Source organism: Coregonus lavaretus (genome assembly GCF_964263955.1).
Source record: "Coregonus lavaretus genome assembly, chromosome: 13".
In the NCBI taxonomy this organism is placed as follows: domain Eukaryota; kingdom Metazoa; phylum Chordata; class Actinopteri; order Salmoniformes; family Salmonidae; genus Coregonus; species Coregonus lavaretus.
The window spans coordinates 43489309-43516446 of record NC_140000.1 but is presented as its reverse complement, the minus strand read 5'-3'; the positions used below and the strand labels follow the sequence as shown (position 1 = coordinate 43516446).

The 27138-nt window shown below is 45.0% G+C and overlaps 3 protein-coding genes across 4 annotated transcripts in view; all 3 read right to left on the bottom strand.

Moving 5' to 3' along the window:
• LOC311140439 (solute carrier family 41 member 2-like) overlaps nucleotides 1–27138 on the bottom strand; it is a 41082-nt gene that overhangs the window by 6170 nt on the left and 7774 nt on the right. For both annotated transcript variants that reach the window (XM_084175498.1, XM_084175499.1), the window contains exons 5-10: nucleotides 24346–24490; nucleotides 23986–24132; nucleotides 21008–21155; nucleotides 20819–20898; nucleotides 18600–18731; nucleotides 18144–18292 (exon numbers count right to left, since the gene is read on the bottom strand). In XM_084175498.1, the coding sequence (XP_084031624.1) occupies nucleotides 18144–18292; nucleotides 18600–18731; nucleotides 20819–20898; nucleotides 21008–21155; nucleotides 23986–24132; nucleotides 24346–24490 (801 nt within the window). The remainder of the gene's footprint in view (nucleotides 1–18143; nucleotides 18293–18599; nucleotides 18732–20818; nucleotides 20899–21007; nucleotides 21156–23985; nucleotides 24133–24345; nucleotides 24491–27138) is intronic.
• LOC311140449 (zinc-binding protein A33-like) lies at nucleotides 1776–5045 on the bottom strand. The gene has a single exon (XM_084175512.1). The coding sequence runs from the start codon at nucleotides 3349–3351 to the stop codon at nucleotides 2806–2808; it is 546 nt and encodes a 181-aa protein (XP_084031638.1). The 5' UTR covers nucleotides 3352–5045; the 3' UTR covers nucleotides 1776–2805.
• On the bottom strand, nucleotides 11753–14959 carry LOC311140440 (E3 ubiquitin-protein ligase TRIM39-like). The gene has a single exon (XM_084175500.1). It carries the CDS (start codon nucleotides 14892–14894, stop codon nucleotides 13212–13214), a length of 1683 nt encoding a protein of 560 aa, XP_084031626.1. The 5' UTR covers nucleotides 14895–14959; the 3' UTR covers nucleotides 11753–13211.

Below are 27138 nucleotides of genomic sequence, written 5' to 3'. Positions count from 1 at the left end.
CAAACTGAGCAATCGGGGGAGAAGGGCCTTGGTCAGGGAGGTGACCAAGAACCCGATGGTCACTCTGACAGAGCTCCTGAGTTCCTCTGTGGAGAGGGGAGAACCTTCCAGAAGGACAACCATATCTGCAGCACTCCACCAATCAGGCCTTTATGGTAGTGGCCAGATGGAAGCCACTCTTGGACAGCCCGCTTGCAGTTTGCCAAAAGGCACCTAAAGGACTCTCAGACCATGAGAAACAAGATTCTCTGGTCTGATGAAACCAAGATTGAACTCTTTGGCCTGAATGCCAATCGTCATGTCTGAAGGAAACCTGGCAACATCCCTACGGTGATCCTTGATGAAAACCTGCTCCAGAGCGCTCAGACTGGGGTGAAGGTTCACCTTCCAACAGGACAACTACCCTAAGCACACAACCAAGACAACGCAGGTGTGGCTTCGGGACAAGTCTCTGAATATCCTTGAGTGGCCCAGCCAGAGCCCAGACTTGAATCCGATCGAACATCTCTGAAGAGACCGGAAAATAGCTGTGCAGCGACGCTCCCCATCCAACCTGGCAGAGCTTGAGAGGATCTGCAGAGAAGAAATGGGAGAAACTCCTCAAATACAGGTGTGCCAAGCTTGTAGCGTCATACCCAAGAAGACTCATGGCTGTAATCGCTACCAAAGGTGCTTCAACAAAGTACTGAGTAAAAGGTCTGAATACTTATGTAAATGTGATTTCAGTTTTAATTTTTTTATACATTTGCTTTGTCATTATGGGATATTGTTTGTAGATTGATGAGGGAAAAAAACAATTGAATCCATGTTAGAATAAGGCTGTAACATAATAAAATGTGGAAATAGTAAAGGGGTCTGAATATATACCGAATGCGCTGTATATTTGCATGATTTAGCTTATGAATTATTCATCATTAACGTTTGGTTCCTGCATGTGACTGGCACCATCTCCTATCTTAATTTATAGAACATATTCCGGGCGTTCTGCCAAAAGGTCTGAGGAGGGGGTCATGACCGTCTCCCCCTCATATCGCTACCCAACACCTACAGGAACCAAATGGTTGTATGAGACAAGATGAACAATTCAAGGCTCTCTCTTCAGACAACAAAATGTTCCGTCACACTAGCTATCTACTTCCATTAACAGATTGTGGAAGACTGATGATCCTGGATGGGCCTCTCTGTACTGTCCGTGTCTCGCTCGAGAGGTGGGAAAGGCACAGCTGGAATTGCATGGATGCTATCTCTGAAACCCCATTCAAAGAATCCTACCAAGGAAAGTGTGGGAAAGCAAGAAGGGAGGGGAATTCTCTAAAAATTAGAGGGAGACAGGGATAGAGGTTGAATTCTCAGCGAGAGAACACACAGTTCTTAGTAGAGGGCAGCAGCTGAGGGTGAGTGTGTACTGGGGTTAGAGAGAGTGAGTGAGTGAGTGAGTGAGTGAGTGAGTGAGAGAGAGGCTGCTGACTGGGAGATCACACCCTGAGCAAACACAGCAGGGGTAACTTTCCACTCCTCAGAGAGAGAACAGCCTGAACAGGCACTGGGGTTGATCACAAGCATAAGGTACACATCTATTTACATGGCCACAGAAACATGCATAAGTGATTTAGGACCAGCAGTTTTGTCAAAAGATACCACTGTCCTCTCTGTTAGCAGGAGTGCAGAGATACAGTGAGGGAAAAAAAGTATTTGATCCCCTGCTGATTTTGTACGTTTGCCCACTGACAAAGAAATGATCAGTCTATAATTTTAATGGTAGGTTTATTTGAACAGCGAGAGACAGAATAACACCAAAAAAATCCAGAAAAACGCATGTAAAAAATGTTATAAATTGATTTGCATTTTAATGAGGGAAATAAGTATTTGACCCCCTCTCAATCAGAAAGATTTCTGGCTCCCAGGTGTCTTTTATACAGGTAACGATCTGAAATTAGGAGCACACTCTTAAAGGGAGTGCTCCTAATCTCAGCATGTTACCTGTATAAAAGACACCTGTCCACAGAAGCAATCAATCAAATTCCAAACTCTCCACCATGGCCAAGACCAAAGAGCTCTCCAAGGATGTCAGTGACAAGATTGTAGACCTACACAAGGCTGGAATGGGCTACAAGACCATCGCCAAGCAGCTTGGTGAGAAGGTGATAACAGTTGGTGCGATTATTCGCAAATGGAAGAAACACAAAAGACCTGTCAATCTCCCTCGGCCTGGGGCTCCATGCAAGATCTCACCTCGTGGAGTTGCAATGATCATGAGAACAGTGAGGAATCAGCCCAGAACTACACGGGAGGATCTTGTCAATGATCTCAAGGCTGTGGAGGGAGCTGAAGGTTCGGAGGGAGCTGAAAATCTGTGGAGGGAGCTGAAGGTTCGAGTTGCCAAACGTCAGCCTCAAAACCTTAATGACTTGGAGAAGATCTGCAAAGAGGAGTGGAACAAAATCCCTCATGAGATGTGTGCAAACCTGGTGGCCAACTACAAGAAACGTCTGACCTCTGTGATTGCCAACAAGGGTTTTGCCACCAAGTACTAAATCATGTTTTGCAGAGGGGTCAAATACTTCTTTCCCTCATTAAAATGATACTATGGTCCGAAAGAAGGGAAAGAGAGAAGATAACTGCATCACATGTAAATACAATAAATCCTACTGTTCTATAATAACACTATTTAAGATTAATTGAAACAAACTTTTCATGTGACAGAGAGAGAGAGAGATTAGCAGGTTTCTTATTAAGGACATTTAAAATAGAAATGTTTCACACTGCTGTCTCTTCAAGACTGACACTTAGTTGTGACATTACACATCATGTTGGGTGATTGACAGGAGTGATGATCAGAGGGACAGAGTTTTCACCACTTATATTATTACTGGGGCATAAGTATGGATATAGTTTCTCTGTGAAGGTGTAGCCAGTGTAAGAGTAGATATGAGAACTGTCCTCCACATCATAAAATGAGACCTGACCCTCCTCATAATCCACAAACACTCCCACCTTCTGGGGCTTCTCTATCAGGAAGAGGGGGACACCAGGGTCAGCGAGAGCCTTGTACTCTCCATTCCTCAGCCAGACAGTCCAGTATCCATTCTTAGGGTTCAGGGTCATAGTCCCCTTCCTATTGATGGACTCTCTGGCGACTCCTAATGTCCACTTAGTCTTCCCCTTGACCATCACCTCATTGTATAATCTCGCTGAGGAGAAGCCTTTCTTTCCAAAGACACAATGACTTGTGGAAAACCTCTCTGGGTTGTCAGGAATATTATGTTGTGTATCTTCATGTCTCACTTGTTTCCCATCCTCAGACAGGATGAGTTTGGGATGTGCCATATCAGGGTCCAGAGTCACATCCATTGCATACTTGCATACGTGGTCCTCTGTAGCTCAGCTGGTAGAGCACGGCGCTTGTAATGCCAAGGTAGTGGGTTCGATCCCCAGGACCACCCATACACAAAAATGTATGCACGCATGACTGTAAGCCGCTTTGGATAAAAGCGTCTGCTAAATGGCATATAATTATTAATTAATTATAATTATACTGCGGAATCCTCTTCAGTTTGACTTCAGGCAGCTTCTACATCTCTTTATTCAGTGTCTCCTCCAGCTCTCCTCACAGTCTACACACACAGATCACTGATCTCAGACCAGTCCTTGGTGGGTGGAGGGGTGCACAGGGATGGAAAGCTCTGGAGGAGGTGGAGGTGGTCCTCAGTGTGTGAGAGCTGCTACAGCTCAGTGCTTCTCCTCTTTAGCTCAGTGATTTCCTGCTCCAGCTCTTTAATGAGCCCTTCAGCCTGCCTCTCTGCTGCTTTCTGCTTCTCCTCAATCACCTCAATGAGCTCAGCCTGGCTTCTCTCAATGGAGCGCACCAGAGTAGTAAACACCTGCACACTGTGATATCTCTCTCTGCTTCTCTCTTGCTGAGCTCTACTGAATGTTTGACCACCTTAACCTTCTGCAGTCACTCCTGGATCATCTGCTGAACCTTAGCCTTCCTCTCTCCACACTTCCTCTAGAGGGACAGTGTCATGAGTCATGTGGTCTGTTTTCAAGCATAAGTCACAAACACGCGTCTGGTCAGTCCTACAGAACATCTCCAGAAATGTGTCATGCTTCTTCCACATATTGTCTTCCTGGTTCTCCACATGGTTGATCAGCTTGTGTCTCTTTAAGGCTGCGACTCTCTGATGAGGCTCCAGGTGAGTCTCACAGTAGGAGGTCAGACACACCAGACAGGACTTCTGGGCCTTGAGCTTCTTCCCAGTGCAGATGTCACAGGACACTTCTCCTGGTTTGGCAGGGGATTCATTTTACCTCTGACTCTCATCTTCTTAAAATTCTCTACAATCTCTCTGAACGTTGTGTTGACAGGAAGCTCAGGTTCTCTGTAGAATTTCTCCTTACATAATGGACACTGGCACAGGTCACTGGTATCTCAGCATCCTCTGATACAGGCCTTGCAGAAGTTGTGTCCACATGGAATAGAGACTGGCTCAGTGAACACATCCAGACAGATAGGGAAAAATATCAACTAATCCTCTAAAGGTTGACCATTTCAGTTATAAAAAAGGCTTTAACCAAATACACGTGTTCAAAACATAAGAAAACAGGAGAAGCCATGTTCATAGCAAAGTTCACTTGAACTTGTCCAGGTAAATCTCTCTCTACTCACCTGAGTGTGTCTGTTGGTGTTGAATCTGTTCTTATTGCCCTTAGATTAATAAGACAACCACAGGAATAAAAGACACTGCGTAGTTGTGTAGAGAGATTTCTGAAGACCTGGAAAGTTTAGTTTTACTTCAGCAAAGTGACGTCCTTGCCCAATACACCTGAGATGTCTGTCTGCTTATGGCTGCTCTCAAAAGGAACATACAGGTAACTGCCAAAATAAAGGAAACACTTGAGTACTGAAAACACTACCACTGAAAACACTGCTACTCCTACTGCTCTCTCCTCGTCTGACCATGTGTTCTCGCATACCCCGAGAGCATCTGGTCAGCGGGGTGGTGGCACAGGAATCCTCATCTCTCCCAAATGGACATTCTCTATTTTTCCCCTGACCCATCTGTCTATCTGAATTCCATGCTGTCACAGTCACTAGCCCATTTAAGCTTAATATCCTTGTCATCTATCGCACTCCAGGTTCCCTTGGAGAGTTCATCAATGAGCTTGACGCCTTGATAAGTTCCTTTCCTGAGGATGGCTTACCCCTCACAGTTCTGGGGGACTTCAACCTCCCTATGTCTACCTTTGACTCATTTCTCTCTGCCTCCTTCTTTCCACTCCTCTCCTCTTTTGACCTCACCCTCTCACCATCCCCCCCCTACTCACAAGGCAGGCAATACGCTTGACCTCCTCTTCACTAGATGCTGTTCTTCTACTAATCTCACTGCAACTCCCCTCCATGTCTATGACCACTACTTTGTATCCTTTTCTCTCTCGCTCTCCTCCAACACTACTCACTCTGCCCCTACTCATATGGTAATGCGCCGTCGCAACCTTCGCTCTCTCTCTCCCGCTACTCTCTCCTCTTCCATCCTATCATCTCTTCCCTCTGCTCAATCCTTCTCCCTCCAATCTCCTGATTCTGCCTCCTCAACCCTCCTCTCCTCCCTTTCTGCATCCTTTGACTCTCTATGTCCCCTATCCTCCCGGCCGGCTCGGTCCTCCCCTCCAGCTCCGTGGCTTGATGACTCATTGCGAGCTCACAGAACAGGGCTCCGGGCAGCCGAGCGGAAATGGAGTTAAACTAGACTCCCTGCGGACCTGGCATCTTTTCACTCCCTCCTCTCTACATTTTCTTCATCTGTTTCTGCTGCTAAGGCCACTTTCTACCACTCTAAATTCCAAGCATCTGCCTCTAACCCTAGGAAGCTCTTTGCCACCTTCTCCTCCCTGCTGAATCCTCCCCCCCCCCCTCTCTCTCTGTGGATGAATTCGTCAACCATTTTGAAAAGAAGGTTGACGACATCCGATCCTCGTTTGTTAAGTCAAATGACACTGCTGGTCCTGCTCACACTGCCCTACCCTATGCTTTGACTTCTTTCTCCCCTCTCTCTCCAGATAAAATCTTGCGACTTGTGACGGCCGGCCGCCCAACAACCTGCCCACTTGATCCTATCCCCTCCTCTCTTCTCCAGACCATCTCCGGTGACCTTCTCCCTTACCTCACCTCGCTGATCAACTCATCCTTGACCGCTGGCTATGTCCCTTCCGTCTTCAAGAGAGCGAGAGTTGCACCCCTTCTGAAAAAACCAACACTCGATCCCTGTGATGTCAACAACTAAAGACCAGTATCCCTTCTTTCTTTTCTCTCAAAAACTATTGAGCGTGCCGTCTTTAGCCAACTCTCTTGCTATCTCTCTCAGAATGACCTTCTTGATCCAAACCAGTCAGGTTTCAAGACTGGTCATTCAACTGAGACTGCTCTTCTCTGTGTCACGGAGGCTCTCCGCACTGCTAAAGCTAACTCTCTCTCCTCTGCTCTTGTCCTTCTAGACCTGTCTGCTGCCTTTGATACTGTGAACCATCAGATCCTCCTCTCCACCCTCTCCGAGCTGGGCATCTCCGGCGCGGCTCACTCTTGGATTGCGTCCTACCTGACCGGTCGCTCCTACCAAGTGGCGTGGCGAGAAGCTGTCTCCGCACCACATGCTCTCACCACTGGTGTCCCCCAGGGCTCAGTTCTAGGCCCTCTCCTATTCTAGGCCTACTCCAACTCCGTTGTGTCCTCCTCCCAGAGTGCGAAGAGCCTTGGCGTGACCCTGAACAACACCCTGTCGTTCTCCGCTAACATCAAGGCGGTGACCCGATCCTGTAGGTTCATGCTCTACAACATTCGGAGAGTACGACCCTGCCTTACACAGGAAGCGGCACAGGTCCTAATCCAGGCACTTGTCATCTCCCGTCTGGATTACTGCAACTCGCTGTTGGCTGGGCTCCCTGCCTCTGCCATTAAACCCCTACAACTCATCCAGAATGCCGCAGCCCGTCTGGTGTTCAACCTTCCCAAGTTCTCTCACGTCACCCCGCTCCTCCGCACACTACACTAGCTTCCAGTTGAAGCTCGCATCTGCTACAAGACCATGGTGCTTGCCTACGGAGCTGTGAGGGGAACGGCACCTCCGTACCTTCAGGCTCTGATCAGTCCCTACACCCAAACGAGGGCATTGCGTTCATCCACCTCTGGCCTGCTGGCTCCCCTACCTCTGCTGAAGCACAGTTCCCGCTCAGCCCAGTCAAAACTGTTCGCTGCTCTGGCACCCCAATGGTGGAACAAGCTTCCTCACGACGCCAGGGCAGCGGAGTCACTCACCACCTTCCGGAGACATTTGAAACCCCACCTCTTTAAGGAACACCTGGGATAGGATAAAGTAATCCTTCTACCCCCCCCCTTACCCCACCCCAAAGAAAGAAAGAAAGAAAAAAAAAACATATTGTAAAGTGGTTATCCCACAGGCGATAAGGTGAATGCACCAATTTGTAAGTCGCTCTGGATAAGAGCGTCTGCTAAATTACGTAAATGTAAATGAGTAAATGAGGGATACAAAGTACATTGAAAGCAGGCGCATCCACACAGGTGTGAAATTAACATCACATCTGCTTAGGGTCATGTATAAAAATGCTGGTCAGGCCCAGTTGCACATTATTTTGGCTACCATGGCTAGAAGAAGAGATCTCAGTGACATTGAAAGAGGGGTGATTGTTGGGGCACGTTTGGCAGGAGCTTCAGTGACAAAGACTGCTCAGCTTGCTGATGTTTCACCATATGCCATGGCCGTCTCAGTCACCAGATCTCAACCCAATTGAACACTTATGGGAGATTCTGGAGTGGCGCCTGAGACAGCGCTTTCCACCACCATCAACAAAACACCAAATTATGGAATTTCTCGTAGAAGAATGGTTTTGCATCCCTCTAAAAGAGTTCCAGACACTTGTAGAATCCATGCCAAGGCGCACTGAAGCTGTTCTAGCGGCTCAACGCCCTATTTAGACACTATGATGGAATTTCCTTTATTTTTGTCAGTTACCTAAAGTTCATTTTTACACAGAGTTTAACTCTCAACCTCCATTTTTTTGCTCTAATCTACTGGAAAATTGATATTACATAGCCTCCTGTTCATATACAGTGGGGAGAACAAGTATTTGATACACTGCTGATTTTGCAGGTTTTCCTACTTACAAAGCATGTAGAGGTCTGTAATTTTTATCATAGGTACACTTCAACTGTGAGAGACGGAATCTATAAAAAATCCAGAAAATCACATTGTATGATTTTTAAGTAATTAATTTGCATTTTATTGCATGACATAAGTATTTGATACATCAGAAAAGCAGAACTTAATATTTGGTACAGAATCCTTTGTTTGCAATTACAGACATCATATGTTTCCTGTAGGTCTTGACCAGGTTTGCACACTGCAGCAGGGATTTTGGCCCACTCCTCCATACAGACCTTCTCCAGATCCTTCAGGTTTCGGGGCTGTCGCTGGGCAATACGGACATTCAGCTCCCTCCAAAGATTTTCCATTGGGTTCAGGTCTGGAGACTGGCTAGGCCACTCCAGGACCTTGAGATGCTTCTTACGGAGCCACTCCTTAGTTGCCCTGGCTGTGTGTTTCGGGTCATTGTCATGCTGGAAGACCCAGCCACGACCCATCTTCAATGCTCTTACTGAGGGAAGGAGGTTGTTGGCCAAGATCTCGCGATACATGGCCCCATCCATCCTCCCCTCAATACGGTGCAGTCGTCCTGTCCCCTTTGCAGAAAAGCATCCCCAAAGAATGATGTTTCCACCTCCATGCTTCACGGTTGGGATGGTGTTCTTGGGGTTGTACTCATCCTTCTTCTTCCTCCAAACACGGCGAGTGGAGTTTAGACCAAAAAGCTATATTTTTGTCTCATCAGACCTTCTCCCATTCCTCCTCTGGATCATCCAGATGGTCATTGGCAAACTTCAGACAGGCCTGGACATGCGCTAGCTTGAGCAGGGGGACCTTGCGTGCGCTGCAGGATTTTAATCCATGACGGCGTAGTGTGTTACTAATGGTTTTCTTTGAGACTGTGGTCCCAGCTCTCTTCAGGTCATTGACCAGGTCCTGCCGAGTAGTTCTGGGCTGATCCCTCACCTTCCTCATGATCATTGATGCCCCACGAGGTGAGATCTTGCATGGAGCCCCAGACCGAGGGTGATTGACCGTCATCTTGAACTTCTTCCATTTTCTAATAATTGCGCCAACAGTTGTTGCCTTCTCACCAAGCTGCTTGCCTATTGTCCTGTAGCCCATCCCAGCCTTGTGCAGGTCTACAATTTTATCCCTGATGTCCTTACACAGCTCTCTGGTCTTGGCCATTGTGGAGAGGTTGGAGTCTGTTTGATTGAGTGTGTGGACAGGTGTCTTTTATACAGGTAACGAGTTCAAACATGTGCAGTTAATACAGGTAATGAGTGGAGAACAGGAGGGCTTCTTAAAGAAAAACTAACAAGTCCCCTCCAAGGACTACCAGGGCACACCTCAGACTGTTGCGCGAAGGCACCATCCCATCTCTGACATCAGAGTTACAGGATGAAGTAGTAAAGACATGGAAGATGATGCAAGAGATGTTTCATCCTGACTTACCACTAGCACAATAGGACACCAGACCACAGACTATAAGGGCTAAGTAAATAAAAATAAAAACATACAAACCCTATTCTATACACATTTTATTTAGGAATGATTTAATCAAACTGTTCTTATCTGATTGACATTACATTAATATTTGCTTTATTTTCCTAATAAGAGTGACACAGAAAGAGGCCATCAAATATAAAAAACAATAATTTGTGTCAATTAAATGTAGTCTCCTGTTATGTATGACAATCTGATGAGCTGAGTCTGAGGTTAAAGGGGGCTGAGCATCCGGATTTAGATTTGAGTTATTTAGCAGCTGCTCTCATCCAGAGTGACTTACAGAAGTGAGTGCATACATTTTTTACTTTTTCGTACTGGCCCCCCGTGGGAATCAAACCCACAACCCTGGCGTTGCAAGCGCCATGCTCTACCAGCTGAGCCACACGTAACCATTTAGCCTCGGTTTCAATTATCCTCATTAGGAATGGTGACTGAGAACGAGATTGGTGTTTTAGAGGTGTCTCTTGAGTATATGTTTGTGTGTGTGTGTGTGTGTGTGTTCAAACGTGGGAAGTGTTTGTACTTTCACACTGCCGAAACAGTACACAGCTACAGTCACTCACCCTTCTAGATAGCTTGAAAACAGTCTAACAATGTCTTGTGTCTGGAAGTAGCCTAGACTGGCAAGCAAGCTAGCCAACTTCTTTCACAGATTACAGTGCCTTGAGAAAGTATTCAAACCCCTTGACTTATTCCACATTTTGTTGCATTACAGCCTGAATTCAAAATGGATTAAGTATTTATTTCTCACCCATCTACACACAATACCCCATAATGACAAAGTGAAAACATGTTTTTAGAAAATGTAGCTAATTTATTGAAAATGAAATGCAGAAATATCTCATTTACATAAGTATTCACACCCGTGTCAATACTTTGTAGAAGCACCTTTGGTGGCAATTACAGCTGTGAGTCTCTAAGAGTCTCTAAGAGCTTTGCACAACTTGATTGTACAACATTTGCCCATTATTCTTTGTAAAATTCTTCAAGCTCTGTCAAGTTGATTGTTGATCATTGCTAGACAGCCATTTTCATGTCTTGCCATAGATTTTCAAGCCGATTTAAGTCAAAACTATAACTAGGCCACTCAGGAACATTCAATGTCATCTTGGTAAGCAACCCGTGTAGATTTGGCCTTGTATTTTAGGTTATCGTCCTGCTGAAAGGTGAATTTGTCTCCCAGTGTCTGTTGGAAAGGTTTTCCTCTTGGTTTTTGCCTGGGCTTATAGCTATATTCCGTTTCTTTTTAACCTAAAACACTCCATAGTCCTTGCCGATGACAAGCATACCCATAACATGATGCAGCCACCACCATGCTTGAAAATATGAAGAGTGCCCCAAACATAACGCTTTGTATTCAGTACAAAAAGTTCATTTCTTTGCCACATGTTTTGGAATATTTTTATTCTGTACAGGCTTCCTTCTTTTCACTCTGTCATTTAGGTTAGTATTTTTGAGTAACTACAATGTTGTTGATCCATCCTCAGTTCTCTCATATCACAACCATTAAACTCTGTAACTGTTTTAAAACCACCATTGGACCCATGGTGAAATCCCTGAGCAGTTTCCTTCCTCTTCGGTAACTGAGTTAGACAGGATGCCTGTATCTTTGTAGTGACCAGTAGCGCTGCATGGGTAAAAATCACTGGGGAAGCCAAGCCAGAAAAGAAAAGTCATATTACAACCTGTGTTGTGATAATTTAGTTGTTTTCTCTATAACTTGTTAGTTCATATTCCTTCTGACCGTGATATATAAGCCTAAGGCCGAGACAATAAGAAAACAGTGGCAGAATAAATTCAACCACAGCTTTGTTTCATCACAAAACTGGAGAGCAACATCTGTCCGGTGAAGTCTTCAAAGCATATTGCATGTAGCAAACAGCTACATGACCTACAGCATGGTCAAGCAAATTAATGTTTCGGACATTTTTGGACTACTAAACAACTATTGATTTGGAACCACAGAGTTACCGCAAGTTGCAAAGAAAACAGGAGCTGCCTCCACTATTCCAACACCATTTCGACTTCAACATTTCAACATCATCAAATCATCTATGCTTAGTCTAATACATCGACAACTAAAATATACCAAAAACAATTTTGTCCAATGAAGCTGGATGTGGCTGTCCATGGTGTGGCTAAATATGATGTGGCTGTCCATGGTTCTGATTTATGTGTGTGCTCGTGCAAGTAGAAAAAACATGTTGACTCACCCTACTTGTAGAGAAACCCATCTTCCTCTGTTTCATGTTGACGGAAAGGTCTTTAACTACAGTACACACTTACATTTTTTGTTGTCCTAGGCTACCTGGCTAAAATGCTTGCTCGCTAGCCTAACTTCCTTTCATGGGCAACATTAGCTAGTTAACATTAGCCTTCTACATCTAGCTACATATTAAACTTCCATCCTCACAGGCCAGGGGCACAATGTATGAATTTATGGTTGGATCAGAATCGCCATTATAATAATTGGCCAGTCTCATAGCAAAGGGTCTGAATACTTATGTAAATGTGATATTTCTGTTTTGTATTTGTAATACATTTGCAAAAATGTATAAAAACCTGTTTTTGCTTTGTCATTATGGTGTATTATGTGTAGATTGATGTGTGGAAAAAACTATTTAATCAATTTTAGAAGGAGGCTGTAATGTAACAATGTGGAAAAAGTCAAGGGGTCTGAATACTTTCCGAATGCACTGTAGGTGTAGCCTATAGTTATCGTTATTGGCTTAGTTGATGGCCCTTAACTCTGACACAACTAACGTTATCACAACAGAACTAGTAGGCCTAGCTAATGTTAGCGAACTTGAATGAAATAAATATGGCATTACACTTATACTCGCTTAGGCCTACTTGACTTTTATAAATTGACTCCTTCAAATAATTTTGTCACCCACCGAGGTTGCCACCGCCGCGCTGCAGTAGGGAAGTAAAGCAGAAGTCGAATCTATCACTTCCGTTGTGTGTCTGTGCCCATAGCAACGTTTGAAAATTAGGTGTATAGTTGCAACACCCTCCTTTGGGAAGCATGCCTATGCACCTTCTTTCAAGTCCCCTCCCAGGACTACCACAGCACACCTCTCCCTTTTGCACAAAGGCACTATCCCATTTCTGACGCAAGTTACTGGATGAAGTAGTAAAGACATGGAAAGCAATGCAAGGACTTACCACTAGCACAATGGGAGACCACAATCCCAGACTAAGGATCAAGTTCCCCTAATTCAAGCTACTTTAAAGGAGAAGGATATAATTAATATAAATATCATTGAGAGAAAGAGATAATTCCTCATTGTCCCCTGTGAAAGAGGGAGGCTATGGCATTACATGTAATTAGGGAAATAAATCCCCTAGAAACCCTTTCTATAAGCATTTTATTAAGGAATTATTTATTACAACTTTTTAGGAGTGGTGATACATTTACTGATTTTATTTTTCTTAATAACAATGAGAGAGAGACCAGATATCATTAAGGAGTATAAGGACATAAACAACCATTTGTAACATTCATATTACACTGCAGTCTCCTCCAAAGAATGCCCATCAACTATGCTTTAAGGTTAATCTCAGTCCGTCATTGACAGGAGAGATGATCAGAGGGGTAGAGTTTTCACCATCATCATTACGACAGGGGCAGAACAATGGATAGAGTTTATCAGTAAAGGTGCAGTCAGTGAAAGAGTAGATATGAGACCTGGCCTCCACATCATAAAAGGAGACCTGACCCTCCTCATAATCCACAAACACCCCCACCTTCTGGAGCTTCTCTCTCAGGTGGAGCAGGACACTGGGCTCAGCATGAGCCTCGTATTCTCCATTCCTCAGCCACAGAGTCCAGTATCCATCCTCAGAGCTCAGTGTGATTTCCCCCTTCCTGTTGATGGACTCTCTGGCCACTCCTAAATCCCACTTAGTCTTTCCTTCAACCATCACCTCATAGTAAAATCTCCCTGAGGAGAAGCCCTCCTTTCCCAATACACAGACAACAAGATTGAACCTCTTTGGGTTGTCAGGGAGATCCTGTTTTGTATCTCCATGTTTCACTTGTTTTCTATCCTCAGACATGATGAGGTAGGGATGTGCTGTATCAGGGTCCAGAGTCACATCCACTGCATACTGCTGAATCCTCTTCAGTTTGACTTCAGGCAGCTTCTCAATCTCTTTATTCAGTGTCTCGTCCAGCTGAGATACAGCTCTCCTCACAGTCCCCACACACAGATCACTGTGAACACTGATCTCAGACCAGTCTCTGATGGGTGGAGGGGTGCCCAGGGATGGGAAGCTCTGGAGGAGGTGGAGCTGGTCCTCAGTGTGTGAGAGCTGCTCCAGCTCAGTGCTTCTCCTCTTTAGCTCAGTGATTTCCTGCTCCAGCTCTTTAATGAGCCCTTCAGCCCGCCTCTCTGCTGCTCTCTGCTTCTCCTCAATCACCTCAATGAGCTCAGCCTGGCTTCTCTCAATGGAGCGCACCAGATCAGTGAATACCTGCACACTGTCTGATATCTCTCTTTCTGCATCTTTCTTGCTGAGATCTACTGAGTGTTTGATTTCCTGAACCTTCTGCAGTCGTTTCTGGATCATCAGCCCCACTTCTGCCTTAGTCGTCCTCAGCTGAGCCTTCCTCTCTCCACACTCTTCCTCGAGAGGGACCGTGGCATGAGTCATGTGGTCTGTCTCAGTGCAGAATCGACACACACAAGTCTGGTCAGTCCTACAGAACAGCTCTAGAGGTCTGTCATGCTTCTTACACATCCTGTCTTCCAGGTTCTCCACAGGGTTGATCAGCTTGTGTCTCTTTAAGGCTGCGACTCTCTGATGAGGCTCCAGGTGAGTCTCACAGTAAGAGGTCTGACACACCAGACAGGACTTCTGGGCCTTGAGCTTCGTCCCAGTGCAGAGGTCACAGGACACTTGTCCTGGTTTGGCAGGGGATTCATCTTTACCTCTGACTCTCATTTTCTTAAAATTCTCTACAACCTCTCTGAACGCTGTGTTGACACGAAGTTCAGGTTTCCTGTAGAAATTCTCCTTACATAATGGACACTGGCACAGGTCATTGCTATCCCAGTATCCACTGATACAGGCCTTGCAGAAGTTATGTCCACAAGAAATGGTGACCGGCTCAGTGAACACATCTAGACAGATAGAGCACAGCAACTGCTCTTCAGACAGGAGACTGCTGGAGGTGGACATATCTAGACAGAGACCAAAGGTGAAACCATAAAGCATTTCCTGGACTCAATTGGCTCTCTATAATAAAATTAAAAGTCTCAATAAAGGATTCAGAGTTGTCAAGCAAGCCAGACATTATGATTCCAACCAATCTTTTGTATTTAAATATTTGATAGGTATCAGCCCGTTCTACTAATTAATTTTGAAAAATACCTTTACCAAAGGTAAACATGTTTAACAAGTGATCATGCTACGGTATGACGTTTATGTTACTACTTGTCCAGGTAAATTATGTTTTTTTAACTCACCTATGTTGATGTTAACTGTTATTACGATTCCTAGATTAATAAGACTCTCACAGAGATACAACGCAGCGTAGTTGTGTAGCAAGATTTCTGATGAGGAGGAAGAGGATGGAGGGTTTCCATTGCTGATACAAGTCCCTTCACTTTACTTTCACTTCAGCAAAGAGTGGGTTGCTTATTGTTTCTCTTAAAGGTACAGAGCTAACCTATTTACACACGGCTGAACACCCCTTTTTGGTTACTGTACCACCAACTGAATTTTGCTCTGCCCAGAGTACCTCTGAAGTACCACCTCATGTGCATTTTACCAGTAGACCTATGGTCTCATGAGTCACCTCAAGTACCCCCTGTGGAAAGGCCAAGTACCCCCAGGGGTCCTAGTACCCCTGGTTGGGAACCACTGCTCTAAAACAACTATGGCCTGCTCTTCTCTCCCATCTCTTCTCAATCTATGAATACTGTAATAATGATATCATATACCCTCCTGCTTATAGTATCTTACAGTGTTAAAAGGCTCACTAAATGAAGTTAAAGAGTAATGGCAACTAACATATACAGTGGGGGAAAAAAGTATTTAGTCAGCCACCAATTGTGCAAGTTCTCCCACTTAAAAAGATGAGAGAGGCCTGTAATTTTCATCATGGTACACGTCAACTATGACATACAAAATGAGGAAAAAAAATCCAGAAAATCCCATTTTGCAAATTATGGTGGAAAATAAGTATTTGGTCAATAACAAAAGTTTCTCAATACTTTGTTATGTACCCTTTGTTGGCAATGACACAGGTCAAACGTTTTCTGTAAGTCTTCACAAGGCTTTCACACACTGTTGCTGGTATTTTGGCCCATTGCTCCATGCAGATCTCCTCTAGAGCAGTGATGTTTTGGGGCTGTCGCTGGGCAACACAGACTTTCAACTCCCTTCAAAGATTTTCTATGGGGTTGAGATCTGGAGACTGGCTAGGCCACTCCAGGACCTTGAAATGCTTCTTACGAAGCCACTCCTTCATTGCCCGGGCGGTGTGTTTGGGATCATTGTCATGCTGAAAGACCCAGCCACGTTTCAGCTTCAATGCCCTTGCTGATGGAAGGAGGTTTTCACTCAAAATCTCACGATACATGGCCCCATTCATTCTTTCCTTTACACGGATCAGTCGTCCTGGTCCCTTTGCAGAAAAACAGCCCCAAAGCATGATGTTTCCACCCCCATGCTTCACAGTAGGTATGGTGTTCTTTGGATGCAACTCAGCATTCTTTGTCCTCCAAACACGACGAGTTGAGTTTTTACCAAAAAGTTATATTTTGGTTTAATCTGACCATATGACATTCTCCCAATCCTCTTCTGGATCATCCAAATGCACTCTAGCAAACTTCAGACGGGCCTGGACATGTACTGCCTTAAGTGGGGGACACGTCTGGCACTGCAGGATTTGAGTCCCTGGCGGCGTAGTGTGTTACTGATGGTAGGCTTTGTTACTTTGGACCCAGCTCTCTGCAGGTCATTCACTAGGTCCCCCCGTGTGGTTCTGGGATTTTTGCTCACCGTTCTTGTGATCATTTTGACCCCACGGGGTGAGATCTTGCGTGGAGCACCAGATCGAGGGAGATTATCAGTGGTCTTGTATGTCTTCCATTTCCTAATAATTGCTCCCACAGTTGATTTCTTCAAACCAAGCTGCTTACCTATTGCAGATTCAGTCTTCCCAGCCTGTTGCAGTTCTACCATTTTGTTTCTGGTGTCCTTTGACAGCTCTTTGGTCTTGGCCATAGTGGAGTTTGGAGTGTGACTGTTTGTGGTTGTGGACAGGTGTCTTTTATACTGATAACAAGTTCAAACAGGTGCCATTAATACAGGTAACGAGTGGAGGACAGAGGAGCCTCTTAAAGAAGAAGTGACAGGTATGTGAGAGCCAGAAATCTTGCTTGTTTGTAGGTGACCAAATACTTATTTTCCACCATAATTTGCAAATAAATTCATTAAAAATCCTACAATGTGATTTTCTGGAAAAAATAATTCTCAGTTTGTCTGTCATAGTTGACGTGTACCTATGATGAAAATTACAGGCCTCTCTCATCTTTTTAAGTGGGAGAACTTGCACAATTGGTGGCTGACTAAATACTTTTTTCCCCCACTGTATGTCTTCCTTCCTGTTGTAGTAAGCATTGACCCCAGACTATCAAAGCGAAGTTCCACAGATTCAAGACTCCCAGAATGGCAATTAGGTCTTGCTGTGTACAACAAACCACTTTAAAGAAAATAGAGGCGGAGAGCAAACACACACCTAGAAAATAACACACATTCCAGACAGTCGTGGCATGCCATGGTACACCTATAGCAGTAAAAGCACCAATTCACATTCTGAGCCTTTGATTCCATAATCGATCCTAATGCCATCAAAACAGTTAAAGAAAACACACACAAGTCAGACTCCTTCAGGGATAAAACCACAGAGCTCTAGGAATGCTTAGGACACACATATTTTTACATAAACATTTTTGTCATTTAGCAGACGCTCTTATCCAGAGCGACTTACAGGAGCAATTAGGATTAAGTGCCTTGCTCAGGGGCATAGACAGATTTTTCACCTAGTCGGCTTGGGGATTCAAACCAGCGACCTTTCGTTACTGGCCCAACGCTCTTAACCGCTAGGTTACCTGCCGCACCTGATTTTCCTTCAAATGTCACTGGAAAATCCTTAGGAAGGAGCACTCTCATCTCAAGTTCACGTTCATCATGTGTGGTTCATTTATGTTTAAATGTTTAAGAAAGCAGAGTGAAAGAGGGCCTCTGAACACAGCTCCCTTGTGATAGCATCACAATAATAGTAGTGTCTCGCAAAATAACAGCTTTTAATAGAAAGTAATGTCAGCCAGTGAACTTTCAAGCTCAGAACAAGGTCAAAGTTGGAAAAGGAACTTGCAGACTAAGGATAGTTTGCAAAGGAACTATCCTTCACCGTCGCATCGCACACAAACACGGACGCACGCACACACCACTAACCTGTAAGAGGGCGGCAGCCAGGTAGACGGTCATAAAGATGGGCGTCAGGGTGGTGTGGCCGCTCTTCATCAGGTGGATGGTGTACAGAAAGATCAGGTGACCCGGGAGCACCAATAGGAGCAGCACCTGGGCCGAACGGTGATTGGCTCCTGAGAGAAAGGAGACGAAGGGACGAGAGGAGTTGAACTGTGCAACTTAGTCTAACAATAAAATAGATGCTAAGACGGTTCATAACCTGTGTATCTGTCAGCCTAAACACTGACTGGGGATAATTATGGGGTAGTGACTTAACATAGTGCCTTCTGCAGCACCTACAATCTATGTCTTAAAATTACAGCGAGAGGGAGAGAAGAGGGCGAGAAATATCTCTATGCTAAGCAATCTGTCCTGTAGGATGCCCTGTTTAAAACAGATCACATTTCCACAGTTTAAGTGAGTATTGGTTAGGTGCTTTACCTGTGCCACAGAAGGTGCGGCAGGGGTAGTAGCAGCCCTTGGCTTCCTCTGGTACCTCCCCAGGAGCACTGTGGAAGTGCAGGTGAGTGGAGATGCGGCTGGACTGGATAGCTACTAGGTTCCCCCCAATACCTGGAGAACAGACAGAACAGGCAGGCTTAGGGTTGGAGCTGATTGTAGGCAGCTGAGAATAGAACAGAAGTTAGGGTAAGAGAGAAATGTGAGGACCCATATTTGTATCCTTCCCTAAACAGTTAATGCCTTCCACTCACAGACCTGAGGTAGCACAACCTCTCCCTTCAAAGGGCAGGGGGTGTACTGTAGTTTCTGTCATAGTACTTTCACATATCAAGTCCTTCCATATCCATTAGGACAGAGGGAAGGGTGTGAGTTTTGGTTTGGAATGCAGCCAGGCTGTGTTGTGTCTCAGTGCATTACTCAACACATCAGCCTGGCCTTTGATGCATCGACAAAGTCTGAGACACAATGAATACATATTACTGTGTGGGAAAACGGCATTACACACAGAGAGAGAGAGAGAGAGAGAGAGAGAGAGAGAGAGAGAGAGAGAGAGAGAGGTGGGGATAGACAAAGACAGGGAAAGTATGGGGAAAGAGATAAAAGGAGAGGGGGGGGGGGGGGGGGAGAGGGGGGGAGAGAGGGAAAAAAGAGACTGACAGCGTGCCCCATTTAATTCTGCTCAGCTTCCTCATGTAGACTGTAATTTCTATCAAGCAGAGGAACATTTATCATGAGAACAACAGGACAAGGCTATTTATATCCACACACACGCTACTCTCAGTCTGATGACTCAGAGTAGTCTAGCCATGCAGTATGGCTCATGTACAAACACTCACAGCTTCCAGGTGGGCAGACCAGACAACCACTCCAACCCAGAATAGTGTATGAGACAGACAACACTGACAGAAAGTAGAGGAGGAGAGGAGAGAGGCTGTGGTCAGTGAGACAGAAAGAGAGTTTGGGCATTCCAAAAGTACCCAAAGAGGCACAGTCCCAAAGGGGTTGTGTTTTGGGGAGGGGTATATTTTGGGGTAGCTGGGCTCATCTCCCCTCCTGTGCTTGTTATCCTGATCAGGCAGACCTAAATGAGGACAGACACCTCTGCTGCCTGGTTATGGTCACTTAATCCAATCTTTGTTGTCAGTGGAGAGACAGGGAGACATTTAACTTCTCCATGTTGCGGCTAAATAGAATGCCCCACCCTCCTCATTCCACCTCTCATCCATCTCCTGTCCACCACTCAATCCCCCTTCTCCCTCACCTCTCGCCCCTCCAGAGGTCTGGGGAGTATGGTGGTTACACCTCAGCAGGGGGGCTAGCTGCTGTAATGTGGGTCACTGGGTCTGACGGAGGGAGTAGACCACAGGGGGTCCCGTCTCCCACCCCATCTGAGTAGCTCTGGGGCAACAGACGGACAGTCTGCATGCCTCTCCTCATTTCCTCTCTATTTTCCTTTCTCCCATTCCAGTCTCCTTTCCCTCTCCCATCCTTCCATTCCCCCAATTCAGTTCTCAGCTCTCTCCTCCCCTCTCCTCTCCTTTACCAGCTTCACTCATCTCCTCCCTTCTTATATTCTGTCTCTAGTTTTGAAGAGAGGAACTGTGCATGTTCAGAGTGAAAGCATCAAAGGCTCAGTCTAGTCATCTCCTCCCTATAGGATAGTTACCACCTCCATGTGTTGTAAATCCCAGATAGTTGCAGGGTTGGTGATGAAACCTCTCTTTACTAGCCCCAGAGTCATTTGTCTGTGTGGTCCCCCTACACACGCTGACACACACACATACACACTTCCTAGATCACCCAGCCATTTCATGATTTGTAGACATCTCGGCAGAAACATTGATTAAGAGGCACACAGTCGTCTTCCATCTAGTTAAATGTCTCTCATTAACAACGGCCTTGGCAACGGTCCCCCGGTAAGGATGGGAGGAGGGTGGCATTAGCAGTTATACAGAGACAGATAGGTTTGTGTTTAGTTTAGTTTGGTGCACATTGTCAGTCACATTGTAAACCCACACAGTGTGTCAGTCACATTGTAAACCCACACAGTGTCAGTCACATTGTAAACCCACACAGTGTGTCAGTCACATTGTAAACCCACACAGTGCGTCAGTCACATTGTAAACCCACACAGTGTGTCAGTCACATTGTAAACCCACACAGTGTGTCTTTAATCAGTCAGTGATATTGTGTCTCACCGTTAATGACAGGGGTGTACACCACGATGCCAGCCAGGTTCGGGTCAGACACTGTTTTGTCCAAGATGAGTCCTCCGATACTGCAGAGCACAGAACATTCACACATTAAATGGTGGTCTCATTCTCATCATGTGAATGTACAATAGTCTGTTGCTATTTCTCTATGATAGTGAGTGAGTGCATCCACACCTGCTGATGACCATGGCAGTGATGACAGGCTCCCAGCCGGAGTAGAGCAGGGTGCGGCTGGCCGGGTGTTTGGAGGAGATCACCACCCACACTGGAGTCAGAGACAGGAAGAAGGCACACACCAGGGACGACACGTACGGGTGAGAGTCTACATACAGAGACAGACAAACAGACAGAGAGAGAGATTGACAAATCAAATTGTATTTATCACATGCGCCGAATAAAACTGGTGCAGACTTTACAGTGAAATTCATGCTTAAGAACCATTTCCCAACGATGCAGAATTTAAAACTAACAGAAGAGGAATAAAATACATGAGACAAGATCGAAATTGGGGAGAAAAAGGGGGTTTAAAAAAAAAAAACAGAGAGACAGAGAGGAAAGGGAGGAGTTAAAAACAGATGTAATCCCCAAATAAAGAGGCCACCTACTGGTGGGAGTTACAACAACAAACACCATTTATCAGCTTCAGCTGCAAGAGGAGGGGGGGAGATACTGTCCCTCCTCTCCCCAGGAAAGACAGCGTGACACAGGGCGGGGGGGGGGGGGATACTGAAAGCGTGACACAGGGCAGGGGGGATACTGAAAGCGTGACACAGGGCAGGAGGGGAGATACTGTCCCTTCTCTTCCCAGGAAAGACAGCGTGACACAGGGCAGGGGGGGAGATTCTGTCCCTCCTCTTCCCAGGAAAGACAGCGTGACACAGGGCAGGGAGCAAGAAAACTGAGATCCATAACAAACCAAAGGAGAAGTCCTGTATTTGTATGACTCAGTACAGTAGCTACAGAACAGGACATATCTAACTTATAGACCTGAGAAACAGATCATCACTCACTATCAAGACACTATCCTTGGATGGATCTACTATATACTGAAATTTGAATGTACACACACACACTTCCTCTTCGGCCAAACTCTAATGATTATTATAGCACTGAATCACACTAATGATTATTATAGTACTGAATCACCCTAATGATTATTATAGCACTGAATCACACTAATGATTATTATAGTACTGAATCACTCTAATGATTATTATAGCACTGAATCACTAATTGATTATTAAAGCACTGAATCACTAATTATTATTAAAGCACTGAATCACTAATGATTATTAAAGCACTGAATCACTCTAATGATTATTATAGCACTGAATCACTCTAATGATTATTATAGCACTGAATCACTCTAATGATTATTATAGCACTGAATCACTAATTGATTATTATAGCACTGAATCACTAATGATTATTAAAGCACTGAATCACTAATGATTATTAAAGCACTGAATCACAAATGATTATTAAAGCACTGAATCAGTCATTTTGGAGAAATAGAGAAGGGGAAAACACCTGCTTAATGTCTAGTAGTGAGATGATCATCCCCCTCTGGTTATAGTGTCTAGTAGTGAGATGATCATCCCCCTCTGGTTATAGTGTCTAGTAGTGAGATGATCATCCCCCTCTGGTTATAGTGTCTAGTAGTGAGATGATCATCCCCCTCTGGTTATAGTGTCTAGTAGTGAGATGATCATCCCTCTCTGGTTATAGTGTCTAGTAGTGAGATGATCATCCCCCTCTGGTTATAGTGTCTAGTAGTGAGATGATCATCCCTCTCTGGTTATAGTGTCTAGTAGTGAGATGATCATCCCCCTCTGGTTATAGTGTCTAGTAGTGAGAAGATCATCCCCCTCTGGTTATAGTGTCTAGTAGTGAGATGATCATCCCCCTCTGGTTATAGTGTCTAGTAGTGAGATGTAACTCAATCATCCCCCTCTGGTTATAGTGTCTAGTAGTGAGACATGTAACTCAATCATCCCCCTCTGGTTACCAGATGTTCCCCTCACCATGATCCCATTCCAGACACTTAACAGCCCTCATGATAAACCCCCTGAAGACATAGATCTAAAACAGAGAGAAGGAGCTCTATGTCGTCCCAGTGGGTAGAATTGGGTAATAGTCCCAGTCATGATGGCCCAGGTATAGCCGCCAGTCCCTGGGTTTAGGCTTGGCTCTGGGTGCCATTGTGGTTCGCCATTCCCTCTCCACGTTTCAACTGTAGGTCTTAAAATAAAAGGTTTGCAGTAGCCAACCGTGGCCCGTGGCCTTGGTTGTGTGTATATATAGTCCCCTGGATATCTGTGTACACCAGGCTAAAATGATTAACTTTAGCTGAGTAAACGGCACATTAGTCCAATAAGGCAGAACACAGTGGACGGGACGGACACGGCTGGCCCTTACAACAGAGACACTGTCCTCTGTGGCTACGTCCCAAACGGCACCCTATTCCCTATGTAGTGCACTACTTTTGACCAGGGCCCATAGGGCATAGGGTGCCGTTTGGGACACAGCCTGTGCTACACCACCAGGCAAGGCAAGGCCAGACAGATTTACTGCACTGAGCTGGTATGAAAATATGAACAACTCCTCTATTAAATTATCTCAGAGGTTTTACTGTAGCCTTTCATAGATTTTTAGTCTCTGGTCTGTTGATGAATGCTTGTTTCATAGGGCTCAGACACGTCATGGTTAGTTAGCTACACTTTCCAAAGGAAACGCTTGCTGGTCCACTGTGTTGGGTAATGTAACGCGAGGAAGCGCGTGTGAGGCTGGGCATGAATTAAATATGGACTATGGAGTGCGAGAAGGAGAGAGGGAGAGGGGGAATAGTGAGAGAAGGAAAGAAAGATATGGTCTGTTCTGATGAACTACCAGTAATGACAATAAATAACTGCGTAAGAGCGCCATCTAGTGGTTGAAAGATGCACAGTCTGATTCCAAATGGACCATATCTTTACACTGTTGGCCAGATTTATTGAGCATTTTCACCTTTTTTCAAGAGGAAATGAAACATAAAAAGAGGAAGGATAATGTGAAGGATTGTGAACTCAATATAGAGTGTAAAAAATAGTTTACTGGTTTTGTGTCTTTTATTACCATCTGGAAATATCCAGTGCAAACCTTCCTCCTCTTACCCAGGCAGTTGTAGAGCCCCTGGCTGATCCAGGCCAGGATGGCCAGGGTGATGAGGTCACCGAAGCTGGCGGCGATGGGCGTAGCCACGTTGTCGGGGTTGATGCCCGTCTTCTTGGAGCCCACGATCACCCCCACCATGATGAAGCCTGGGGTTCAGAGGGTACAGAGGTCAGGGGGACATGCCTGCACATATCTCAACCATCCATGTGTGTGTTTGCTACTAATGTATAGCATGAGACCCATCAGCAGTAGGTGATAATATGTGTTATGAGGTGGGGCTTTGACTGTTTGACTGTCTGACTGTGCCTATCCCATATCAGAGTATGTGTGTGTGCTTATCTAGCTGTGTGTGTCTGTACCCTGCAACATAGAGGCTATGAAGGCAGTAGCCACGCTGGCAGAGCAGAGCAGCACGGCATGACTCATCTGGAACTTCCCCTCTGGGATCCAACCCAGAACCACCGCTGCCACCGCCGCCAGGAAACCTACTACTGTAGCCTGTACCTAGAGTGAGAGTAGGAGAGAGAGAGAGAGAGAGTAGGAGAGAGAGAGAGAGAGAGTAGGAGAGAGAGAGAGAGAGTAGGAGAGAGAGAGAGAGAGAGAGAGTAGGAGAGAGAGAGTGAGAGAGAGAGAGAGAGAGAGAGAGAGAGAGAGAGTAGGAGAGAGAGAGAGAGAGAGAGAGTAGGAGAGAGAGAGAGAGAGAGAGAGAGAGAGAGAGGATGACAGAGGGAGAAGGAATATAGTGAATGAGAGAAAGGGAGAGGTGTTGGGGCAGTGTTAACAGGAATAACATAAAACTGCTTTTCTAACAATGTTTTCCTATTATATGATACACTATCAACATTGAGGACACTTCCTCAAGGGGCCATTAAACACTGTGTGCTTTAACACTATCAGTCACTCAGTCAATAATTACCAAAAGTACTAACCAGAAGTACACATACTACGCAGATAGACAGATTCATATGGAGATAATGGCACAAATCCAACAGCTCGCCAATGTTCCCTCTAAATTGCACGTGGGCACGAAGATCCCCCCGGACTGCCGCGCAGAACAAATATTAGCTCACCGAGAGAAGCACGAAATTGAACTTCACTCAACTTTCTAGAGCAGTGGTCACCAACTGGTCGATCGCGATCGACTGGTCGATCTCCAAGGCATTCCTATTTGATCGCCAAACATTTCTGTAAAAACCCAACGATAAAGCCTTGTGTTCCTATTTTTATTTTTTCTTCGTCTCGGGCTTTTGACGGTAGGTGCACCTGATTCAGCTGCCCTGCGTGTCGGGTAGGCGAACTGTTGCCATTTTGAACCATTTCATGTATCTAAAAGGTACAAACTCTGCCTTCCCGGCGGGCCCGGCGAGCAAATCAAGTGCACTATTAGGCTACCTACTGCTGGCCAATCGGATGGCTCAGATTACCGTCTGCAGTAACTAGCAGGCATAAAAGAAAGCTGCAGCAAAGTTGATACTGTGAGACTTCAAAACGTTTAAAATCATGACTAGAGAGAGACTGTCAATGAATACAGCAAAGAGCTGCTGTTTTTAAGAGTGAGTTCTTGTTTAAGTTCTTACTCAGCACTGTCAACATAGCCATTCAGCACTGCAGCAGTATTGAATGAGTAGCAAAGTGTATCTAATATCAATACTTTCTCTGTTCATAGGAGGAACAACATGAACGTGTGAATGAGGCAGAAATAATGCTGTGCGACTCGAGTTTCGCCATCAGCTGGAAGATGTTCTCCCTTTTTGGTCAGTGGAAGAAAGGGAGAGTGGACGGATGCTGAGAGGCGGACCCTCAGTCTGATGCTCTCTCCCTCCGCTGAGACTGACCATCAAATGCAGGCACCATCAATCAGCCCAGTAAAATAAAAAGCTAATTATTTAAAATGTGCCTCACAAGTAATACAACAACGGATCTATTACCGGTGTGATCATATAGCCTACCTCAAATTTTGAAATATAATTAATTTTGAAATGGCCTGAAAAGCAATGCATTGGCAGGGCAATTCAAGCAAAGCCAATATGCGGTGATAATGTATTGGGCCTATAGCTTACTGCACAAACATCATTGCTACAGTACTGATTTTAATTGGTTAACCTCTTAAGGATCTGACCCTTTTATTCAATTTTCGCCTAAAATGACATACCCAAATCTAACTGCCTGTAGCTCAGGACCTGAAGCAACAAATTGTTATATCTATGAAATGCAAGAGAAATAAAAATCTGAGTGCATTTTGATCTTTACTCAGAAAAGGTTGGTGACCACTGTTCTAGAGTTTACCCTGTTACCACTACAGTGAGGGAAAAGCGTATTTGATCCCCTGCTGATTTTGTACGTTTGCCCACTGACAAAGAAATGATCAGTCTATAATTTTAATGGTAGGCTTATTTGAACAGTGAGAGACAGAAAAAAAAAAAAGAGTTATAAATTTATTTGCAAAAAAAATCCAGAAATACGCATGTCAAAAATTGTATGAATTGATTTGCATTTTATGAGGGAAATAAGTATTTGACCCCCTCTCAATCAGAAAGATTTCTGGCTCCCAGGTGTATTTTATACAGGTAACGAGCTGAGATTAGGAGCACACTCTTAAAGGGAGTGCTCCTAATCTCAGCTTGTTACCTGTATAAAAGACACCTGTCCACAGAAGCAATCAAACAATCAGATTCCAAACTTTCCAAGGATGTCAGGGACAAGATTGTAGACCTACACAAGGCTGGAATGGGTTACAAGACCATTGCCAAGCAGCTTGGTGAGAAGGTGGCAACAGTTGGTGCGATTATTTGCAAATGGAAGAAACACAAAAGAACTGTCAATCTCCCTCGGCCTGGGGCTCCATGCAAGATCTCACCTCGTGGAGTCGCAATGATCATGAGAATGGAGAGGAATCAGCCCAGAACTACACGGGAGGATCTTGTCAATGATCTCAAGGCAGCTGGGACCATAGTCACCAAGAAAACAATTGGTAACACACTACGCCGTGAAGGACTGAAATCCTGCATCGCCCGCAAGGTCCCCCTGCTCAAGAAAGCACATATACATGCCCATCTGAAGTTTGCCAATGACCATCTGAATGATTCAGAGGAGAACTGGGTGAAAGTGTTGTGGTCAGATGAGACCAAAATGGAGCTCTTTGGCATCAACTC

Bases quoted from the DNA above. Each gene is read 5' to 3' on its own strand.
- LOC311140449 (XM_084175512.1), bottom strand. From the start codon at position 3,351: ATGGATGTGACTCTGGACCCTGATATGGCACATCCCAAACTCATCCTG.
- LOC311140440 (XM_084175500.1), bottom strand. From the start codon at position 14,894: ATGCTTTATGGTTTCACCTTTGGTCTCTGTCTAGATATGTCCACCTCC.